The sequence below is a fragment of the Barbus barbus genome (assembly GCF_936440315.1).
Source record: "Barbus barbus genome assembly, chromosome: 28".
In the NCBI taxonomy this organism is placed as follows: domain Eukaryota; kingdom Metazoa; phylum Chordata; class Actinopteri; order Cypriniformes; family Cyprinidae; genus Barbus; species Barbus barbus.
The window spans coordinates 19,215,371-19,225,721 of NC_136756.1; the positions used below are offsets into that span (position 1 = coordinate 19,215,371).

The 10,351-nt window shown below is 34.3% G+C and overlaps 1 protein-coding gene across 1 annotated transcript; it reads right to left on the reverse strand.

Annotated features, from left to right (window-relative positions):
• Positions 1 to 261: 261 nt before the first annotated feature.
• Positions 262 to 9,820, reverse strand: tnfrsf14 (TNF receptor superfamily member 14). Its single transcript, XM_079382960.1, has 9 exons — positions 9,663 to 9,820; positions 4,641 to 5,219; positions 3,305 to 3,430; positions 3,023 to 3,178; positions 2,814 to 2,901; positions 2,542 to 2,723; positions 2,401 to 2,444; positions 2,222 to 2,268; positions 262 to 394 (listed from the first exon to the last, which is right to left on the reverse strand). Exons 2-8 carry the CDS (start codon positions 4,774 to 4,776, stop codon positions 2,239 to 2,241), a joined length of 762 nt encoding a protein of 253 aa, XP_079239086.1. The 5' UTR covers positions 4,777 to 5,219; positions 9,663 to 9,820; the 3' UTR covers positions 262 to 394; positions 2,222 to 2,238.
• Between the last annotated feature and the right edge of the window lie 531 nt (positions 9,821 to 10,351).

A 10,351-nucleotide genomic window follows, 5' to 3' on the forward strand; every position in this document is an offset into this window, starting at 1 on the left:
TTGTAGCCTACTTTATGTATTCTTGTAAACACTGATAAAGTAAACAACTCGAATAACAAGGCATTTACAATTATATGATAAACATTATGATACTGCATTTCCACACACACACACACACACACACACTTCTTGATTGCAGTTGATGTTGGAATCAGTCCATCCATGGTCACTTTCCATTGAAAACTAGCCTACATTGCTGATTTACATTGCAGAAAGAAGCTGGTTGGTCTTCAATTTCTTTGTAATAAATGGCTAAACATTAGATCATCATTGTAGTTTTTATTTGAATTTAAAACAGTATTCATAAATTCAACAAACACCTTTATCATTCTTAGTGTTCTTGATGTCAGCGCATAGCCTACTTTTTGTTTCTCAGATGAAAACTCTTGTGATTCTGTGGAAAGAAAAGCAAAATCATTTGTTCCACTGATGTTCTTATTTTTTCTCATCATGTGATCTGTATGAGTCAAAATCAAAATCGGCTTGTGTGATAGGCTACGCTTTTTATTTTTCCACAACTTAATTTCACTGCACTATTTGTGTCATTCAAGTCACCACGTCAAGCAAAACAGGTTCTAGACCAGGGTTCCTCAAATCTTACCCTGGAGGTCCAATCTGCTGCAGAGTTTAGCTCCAACCCTGATCAAACTCACCTACCTGTGATTTTCTAATGATCTTGAAGACTCTGATTAGCATGCTCAGGTGTGTTTGATTAGGGTTAGAGCTAAACTCTGCAGGAATGGTCCAGATTTGAGGATCCCTGTTCTAGACTATAGTGAGAGATGCTAAATTTTGATGTTTAACAAAGGTCATTCAATGAAGCAGAGATGTGGTTGAAATTGATCAGTGAGGTTTATAATTTAGATACAGTTTTAATGACAGTCATGTATGGAAAAATAGAAAGTGATATTATATATTATCTAATATATCTTAGATTGGCCTGATAGCAAGCCTTCTCAAAACAACAACTACTACTAAAATCAATAAAAGAACACATGCATGCATGATTTGAAAGATTATACTTTTATGAAAACCTGAAAGGAACACTCCACTTTTTTTTAGAAATAGGCTCATTTTACAACTCCCCTAGAGATAAACTGTTGAATTTGACAGTTTTTTAATCTATTCAGTCGATCTCCGTGTCTGGCGGTAGCACTTTTAGCTTAGTTTAGCATAGATCATTGAATCGGATTAGACCATTAACATTGGTCATCAAAAATGACTAAAGAGTTTCGATAATTTTCCTATTTAAAACTTGACTCTTGTGTAGTTACATCGTGCACTAAGACCGACGGAAAATGAAAAGTTGTGATTTTCTAGGCTGATATGGCTAGGAACTATACTCTCATTCCGGCGTAATAACCAAGGAACTTTGCTGCCGTACCATGGGTGCAGCAGGCGCAGTGATATTACGCAGCGCATGAAAGTAGTCCCCAGATGGACTTTGGAAATCACAACTTTTCATTTTCCGTCAGCCTTAGTACATAATGAAACTACAGAAGACTCAAGCTTTAAATAGGAAAATTATCGAAACTCTTTAGTCATTTTTGAGAGAGAGATGCTAATGGTCTAATCCGATTCAATGATCTATGCTAAGCTAAGCTAAAAGTGCTACCGCCAGACACGGAGATCGGCTGAATGGATTCAAAAACGGTAAAACTCTTGGGGAGTTGTAAAATGAGCCTATTTCCAAAAAAAGTGGAGTGTTCCTTAAAAAAAAGCTGTTTTTACACATTTGTGTGGTGTTCTCCTTACATTGTTTTGACTAGGTGCCACCAGAATTATTTAGTTTCTTTTGTTTTTTTAAAGAAAAATTCGTTCTGAAAAATGAGCAGTTGTCATTTTGAGATACTGGGACACAGATTCTGAAATGCAGGAACTTTACTAGCAAACACTTTTTCCAAGTAAGAACTACACAACAGGTCTCATGTAAGCACTCTTATATAATATTATATTATATAATTAATTGTTTATTGTTTACATATTTATTATGTATATATAAACACACACATACAGTATATATTTTGAAAATATTTACATGTATTTATTTATATATATATATATATAATATATAAACATAACGCTTTTCTTAAATATGCATGTGTATGTATTTATATACACACAGTACACACACACACACATATATATAATTTATTTTGGATGTGATTAATCGTTATAATATAATACCGTATGATCCTATTGATCAACGGTTGGTTCTTACCTTTTAATACTGATTTATCAAAGTAGCTCCAACTGATTCAGCCATTTCTTTAAAATAAAAGAAAGGAAAAAAGGAATTAAAGCTTTATGTATTTTTAGTTGGAAGACTACATCAATATTTTAGTAAGGTGCTTCTTATTACAATCCTATTTGAACTGTTTTACTCCATGAAGAACTTACCGATTCATCATCCTCAGTTGGTTGTTGTGGTGTGCGATAGACACCTACAATATAAAAAGTATTAGCACTGCTAATGTTAATTATAGTAACATGTTAAAATTAGGATTTAGTGCAATTTTATTGTAAGAATTTAGTTCTTACTTTTGTTAGTGTGCCGTGCTTTATGTTTTCTGTATATAATGCATGCTAATAATGTCACAATACCAGCTACAAGAACCGTAATTGTGACTCCAACTATAAGACCAACTGAAGTCACATTCTCACATTCAGCATCAGAGGATGTTGTTCCTGCTTTTATTTCTTTAAGTCCCATAGTCTCACATCTGAAGATAGTTAATTCAGTAACATTAGTACTCTATCCAGTTTTAGAGTAATCTTTAAATGAAGTTTATAAATCTGTGGACACTTCTCACTTTGAATGTGGTAGGCAGGCCATTAGAGAGCCATTTGAATAAGTTCCATCTGTGCAGTCAGCACATATGGTATCAGTAAATGCTGTTCCTGTAAAGATATTGATATTGAATGAGATATAAAATGTCATTAAAGCTGTTTTTAATTACTAGGGTAAAATACATTTTGTCCATGTTTTTCATAATCGAGAATGGAGTATATACACACTCACCTGTTTGTTTAATATATTGTCCAGGTTTACATTCATTGTGTTCCACTGCTAATGCACAAGAGTCTTTATTTAGTTTAATGCAATGGGATCCTTCCTCTGGCTCACAAATTGTATCTGCATAGCGCATACAGGCCTTTTTCACTTTTAAGTGTTGGGCTGTGGACACAAAAACAAAGCAATGAATCCTATTGAAAGTATAAATTAGACAGTGTTTACATTACATTAGACAGTGCTTCCTTTACAGTTTTATATCTCTTTAGCATTAAGTTAATGGGCACACACCTGTATCACACACAGTGCAGGAAAAACATTTTGTGAGTCCGTTGGGTTCATCTGTGTAAGTTGATGTAGAACAAGGAACACATGTTGTTCTCGTATCTACAGTACAATGCCAATAAACACGGTTCCCTACAAGAAAGGTAAAATGTGTTTTTTATTTAAAGAAAATTATATCACATATATATATCAAGTATCATATCATCATAGTCATGAAAACCTTTTTTGGTCAAGTGACCTCTTTGCTGCATCACATGACTTGTCAGCTGATTTGACAATTCTAGTCATGTGTGTTTACACCCAAGAAGTTTTTCACCACACACACTCTTAAAAATAAAGGTGCTTCACGATGCCATAGAAGAACCTTTTGTCTAAATGGTTCCATAAAGTTCCTTTAACATCTGAAGAACCTTTCTGTTTCACAAAAGGTTCTTTGTGGAACCAAAAATGGTTCATCGCTTTGAAGAATCTTTTAAGCACCTTTATTTTTAAGACTGTACAGTCATAACATTTTAACAAAACTGAATCAATAGTTTAAATGAGTTGTGTAATACGTTTGAAAACAATGCATCGTTGTGCTCCCTGTCTTTAAAGCATAACTAAACATTTAACTTAAAATTTTAACTTAAGTCTTTAGAATCTATTAACTCTTATTATTTGTTATATTGGTAAACATTACTCACTGCCATAATATGCTACACAACTTTTAAAATCTTAACAGATTTGAAAACACTGGCAATATACATTATGGTTACTGAGGAAAACCTGGACATCATACATTAAACGTCTCAGGATTGCACACTTCCAGATTTTCCAAATGTTTCAAACACTACTCGCGCCTAAACGTGTCTTGTTGTTTCAAGACATGTTCTAAAATCAGTTTAAAATATTAAACATGTTTGATCGCCTCCATCTGGATAGAAGAAAAAAAAAAATCTTGAATCTTTACCTATCATACACTATTTTCAGTAAAATCTGTCAACTCTGCCTGCCCACAAGTTGCAGACTGGCTCTAACATTCGACAACTAACATCAACTGGGCAAAAATCTGTCCAAAGGTTATATAGGCCAGGTTTCATAGATAGGGCTTAGCCTAAGCCAGGGTTAGGTCATAGTTCAATTGGGACATTTAAGTAATTTTTATAAACATGCCTTACTGGTGTGCATCTTGAAACAAAAAAAGGCACTGATATATTTTAAGATCAGTCACTGCAAGTTTCTTTCATTTGAAACAGCTCAGACATTATTGTCTAGGACTAGGCTTAAGCCTTGTCTGTGAAACCGGGGGATAGTGTATTCCATCTTTTATGTACATGATCCAAAGTAGACATTTATACTGTACCAGGGGCACACATGGGGCAACATTCTCCATTTACATCATATTCAGCATGGGCACATCCACAGAAACAAAGTTCAAAACTAGTAGCTATGATGACAGCAATCGTGGATATAATGGTCCTCAGCAATAACATATCCATATAAAATGCAAGCAAGGATATTTAGTCCTTTTTAGTCCATCCAAGTGATGGAAAATGTTTCACCCTCAGATTTCATGAATCTATTTCTTTCTTCACTTCACATTAAATAATGAATTAGATCCCGGTACTTGGCATTCCTGTTCACTGAAAGGTATTTTAGGTCTCTGTTTATATGCATATCAGAATCAGAATGAGCTTTATTGCCAGGTATGTTTGCACATACGAGGAATTTGTTTTAGTGACAGTAGCTCCACAGTGCGACAGAATGACAGCAACCGGACAGGACACATATAAAGGCTATTTCAGATCACGGTGGCTGGTTCCCCGCCTTTAGATGATCCATTTGATGGAGCCTTAAGAGGCGTTGGCAGAAAACTTCACCAAACACTTCTTCCTCCACTCGGCATGACTCCTCTTGAATAAGTACAGTAATCAGTAGAATTCTGTGAAGCTACAATAAAAAGGTTATAGCCATGTTCTGTTAATGCACCATCATCAAGACATGCTTTAAAAGTGTCAATGACTTGTTAAATTGTTATAGGGGTCATATCAGGTGTTTTGTATATAAAGTAAACATACTTTTGCATGTTTAAAAACTAAAAATGTCACTAGTCCAAAAAGCAAAAACAGCAAATATGTAAAAACTTAGAATAAAACGGACTAATATGTAAATCTCTTTAAATAATAATAATAAAAAAAAAATATATATATATAAAATCGCTCTAATTGTCTGAGAGGCTGCAAATATTCATTATTCAGTCTCCTTCACTACAGTGGTACTGATACAGGCTAAATGCTAAAACACTTTGGTTAGAGTAGCAAAACAATGCCTATTTTTTAAAGGGGAGAATACATAGCTAGATCTTAAACAGTGGATCGTTTAGCATTGCTATATATCACAATTGCCCAGTAAATCTGCTCAGTGTAAAGAATTAAGCCATTATAGAGGTAACAGAACAAGCTGCTTTGAAACGATGTGTATTGTGGATTCCAGGGGCGTAGATTACGCGGGGGACGTGTCCCCCCCCCACTTTTTATAAAAAGTAAATTCGTCCCGCGCACTTTTTCATCGGACAGTTGTGTTCTCGACATGTTGAGGTTTTAATGGAGCATTGTATATAAATGCAGAATGATTTAAAATTCAGAGAGACAAGATCATTTATACATGACGTTTACGTTTCCGTGGCAATCAGTCACTCAGTTTGTGACGTCACGACATGCCCAGACTCGCGCCCGTTGTCCCGCGCTGTATCCATCATTCATTAGAGTTCGAGATGAGTTCAAAGCGGCAAGAAACTCTTCACTCCTTTTTTAGGAAGAAGTCAAGCAGCGTAAGTTGGCATGTAGTATCCGAATAGTGTTGCACAATGTTGAGTGACTCTGCCTATTGCTCTTGTTGAATAATTAGCAAGCTTTTATGTTCATTATATGGAGAGAAAAAAGCTGCCTGGACAAACATGCACTTATTTATTTTCAGTGTATTTTTCCGTAACTCTTTTGTAACGTCTTTTATTTTAACACGTATGTATGTTATCAGAACCCTTCAAATAAGAATAAAGATAATGTTGAATTGAGATTTTACAGCGTTTGCAGCATTGTGACATGTTTAACTCTGCCAATTCTACATGATGTATTTCAATCAAGTCTGCAAGCACTGATCTGATACAGGACCGATCTTAATTTAGAGGTGCTCTGTCATTATTGCACTAATTTGACGTTTTTATGTGTTGTCAAGAATGACCAAGAAACAGTCAGCCTAGGTTTGTTAGGACAGAATTAGGACAACACACAGTGACAGGTGAGAAGAGTGGCTTTTAACACCTGGCTGTTTTTACATTGTATAAAATATATTAATACACAAGCGTTTGTAGGATTATATATGGACCAATCATAAAAAACACCTAATTAGTCAAATATAGAAAAATAAAAAATAACATTATTAACAACTTCTCAGCTATCATTTTTAACTAGTAATTATTAGCTTGCATATTGGTTGTTTATTAGCACTTAAGCACATATTAATTCTGTATTCTTCATGACCATATTCTGCATCCCATAATCCTAAACTTAACAACTACAACGACTACTTTACAAGCTATTAATAAGCAGCAAATTAAGAGTTTATTGAGGCAAAAGTCATAGTTAATAGTGAATATGTGTTTATCATTCTAAAGTGTGAAAAAATAATTTAGGATACAAATGATTGGTTATTGTCCAGCAGTGTACTTAATGTGTTATTTTCTTCTGTATGTCACTATTCCCTGTATGTAGATGTTTCAAACACTACTTTATTTGCTGTAGACAGAGGCAGAAGTGAATACAGTTGAGAGTGAATGAGACAGAGAGTTTCAGTGAGGCTTCAGAGGTAAAGGTTATTTACAGCATTGTCTATGATAAGATATTTCTTTTAACAGAGAGTAATCAGACTAATGTATAATAGAACAGAACAGAATAAAGGAGTATGTGAATGTGCAAGTATCCATTACTGTGTGCCATGACATACAACACACACACAATACAATCTGAAATATGTAAACAATAGTACCCTTATAAGGACATCTTTGTAACTTATACTCAAAAAGGTGCACATTAGTACCTTAGAGTACCAATATGTACCGTAATGTACAACTATGAAACTTTTTGGGGTAAATAAGGTACAAAGATGTGCTTTTAAGGGTACTGTCCCAGTGACAAGCTGTTGTATTTCTTTCTTTCTTTTTCTATTTTCTATTTATATTTTATAATCATATATAATAATATAATCATAAAGCATATTAAGCAAAAAGGTATGATTTAAAAATAAAACCTGTCAATTAGACAAGGGTTAACTGAAAAAAAAACAACAACAAAAAAACAGGTATAACACTAGACATTCCGTCCCCCGCACTTTTGAAATGATGGCTACGCCCCTGGTGGATTCTATGCAAATAAATAATTAACCAAGTTGAAGATTCCTTACTATTAGAGATGCCGAACAGTGATGCAAGCGGTCAATAAATGAATGAATGAAACTTAATCCTTACAAACAAGTGGCCGGGGATCAAAGAGCTGCCACAGATAATATTTCCATATATGATTTTCTTTTATTTGTAGTGTGAGGGCTTACAGTTTAATGCAAATCACTGTTTATATTAAATCTACAGAGATCAATTATTAATATAAATATATCTTATTTGAGTTACCGAGTTTCAGTTTAACTTTCATCCGAGTTCAGTAGTGAATGTAGACATTTTATAGGCTATTATTTTATGTTTATGTGATTCAACTTAAGATTGCGTTGGAATGATTAACGCTTACTGTATCAACATAGTGTTAATCAAAAGCAGAGGTATTTCATGCAGACACTGATAAGGGCTATGGTATCTGTGAATGTCTGCAGGAAATACCTCTGCTCTTTCAGCTTTCTGAAAAAAGTATGTTTTTCACACCGGCCGTGTAAAGGGCTATGGCAAATGATGTAAAGTGAGCCTTAACCACTCCAACGCGATCTTAAGTAGAATAATAGAAACATTAAATGATATCAACGTCTATATCCACTATATTATCCAGTGGCTCCCGTGACCTAAATTCCCAGAATGCATTGCTGCTGTGACGACACATTCCCAGACTCTATAAAAGCAGTATGAGGTTTCAAAGCATTTTAGATTGTTTCTTTTTATTGTGTATGTTCATAGAGGGAGAGACGGGACATACAGTAGCGTGCACCGGTGGCTCGTCTGTGCAAAAGATCCAACAAATGAATGCATTGAAAACACAGATGGACAAAAATAAAGTTTACAGAGTTTCAACGACGATTGCAAAGAACATGCCTGCATCCCAGTGTGCACACTGTCCATGCTAAATTCTATGTGATATTAGTCATTTCTAATACTATTTAGGGCCGATAGGGTGGATAGTATGCACAATGGGATGCAGGGCATGTTTCCTCAAATCCAGCACTGGCATTGTCCCGCAGAATTTAGCTCTTAGTCTAGTAACTCTGGAAACATTGATTAGCTTGTTGTTTGTAAACTATTGGCATATCAAGCAAGATTACAATATGAATGAATATGAATTAATAAATTGTATACATACAAGTTGCATATTTTTTGGTTTTTGTTGAACTGTAAAGAATTATTTTATTTTCATTATTAAGAGATTTGCACAAGAGTTAACTGTAAACTGCAAACATTCAACTTTGCTCAAATTAAATGTCTTGGTTTGGTCTACAAACTCTGTTAAACTAAAACTAAAACTGAAACTAAAACATATAAAAACTAAATAGAAATGTGTTCACAAAATAAAAACTAAACTAAAACTAACAAAACCATTAATGAAACTAAAACTAAATATAATTTTTTGGAAATTTGAAAACTATATTAAAATAAAAACTAATATAAAAATTCAAAACTATAATATCCTTGGCACCTGCAGCAAAAGGATTTATTTTTTCTTATTTGGAGCGCTACAAACTTTTCAAGTTCACACTATTTAAGGGCGTACACACATGAACAACAAACAGATCCTGTCGAGCTTATTTAACTTAACTGAAAGAAGACCTAAGCACGAGACTGCGACACGCCTTAGTTAAGTTGCAATTCCTTTTGCATTTTAAATTGGGAAAGGTCCCCACAAAACTGAAACCCAAAGGTCCCAAAACCGAACCATCGAATAGTGTTAGCCTCCGAAAATTGTTATTTATGAATATAGGCCTGAATGAAGAGTGGACACACTTAAGAAGAGTTTTGAAAGTGTATCTTGTGAAATTACACATGTGATAACAGACGATGTTGCATAACCACATTTTAAAAACTGCGTCATTATTTCTACTCTAAAGCATAAGTCCACACAAACATTACGAACTGTAAAATAACGACATAGACATTCTCAAAAGAAAAAAGTCTCACCAAAGAAAGAATCAGGCTAGTCCACCTGTTCGCTTTCTAATGTTGTTTTGTTCAACACGGAAGCTCTGACGTTTGTATAAAAAAACACACTTCACTCTAGCTGTGTTCGACTGCAGTGTTGCCACAACTTGCCAGATCGGGTTGACGATTTCCAGCCCAAAAGCTCACCAAAACCCGCCCACTTCAACAAAAACCAGCCCAAAATTTTAACTGCCAAAATAATGTGATAGAATTTTATCTTATGTTTTAATTTTACGTCAATAAAGGTTGATAAGGACCATTTTTGTCTCCTTAAAATAATGACAAAATAAAATAAAGATAGGTTAAATCAATTTCACAGGAATATGGATCAAAACAGGGCAAATGCGTTAAAGGGAGACAGAAAATTAAAATGTCCAAAAATCTTTTCAAAGTGGCAATCAAGAAATTAACCGATGACTTTAACCCACGGAAAAACACATGGTTTATTTTCAGTGTCCACAGTAAGAATAATCTATTTTTTGAGCAAAAAGTGCACAATAAAGTGATCAGAACGCAATAAATTAGCTGGCATTTACTCTCATGCACACACCCATGACAGCCAAAAATGTGTTATTCATTGATACATACTGTATGATAATCTGACAGCAAAAATAAATAATAATAACAATCAACAACAATAATGCGCTTACCTTTGTCCTGTGCTTCAA

Excerpts from the sequence above, each read along its gene's own strand:
- tnfrsf14 (XM_079382960.1), bottom strand. The coding sequence starts at position 4,776 with ATGGATATGTTATTGCTGAGGACCATTATATCCACGATTGCTGTCATC. Across the intron at positions 3,179-3,304 it reads CTGCACTGTGTGTGATACAG|CCCAACACTTAAAAGTGAAA; the intron begins GTGTGTGCCCAT and ends TTGTGTCCACAG. Across the intron at positions 2,445-2,541 it reads AGCACGGCACACTAACAAAA|GTGTCTATCGCACACCACAA; the intron begins GTAAGAACTAAA and ends TTTATATTGTAG.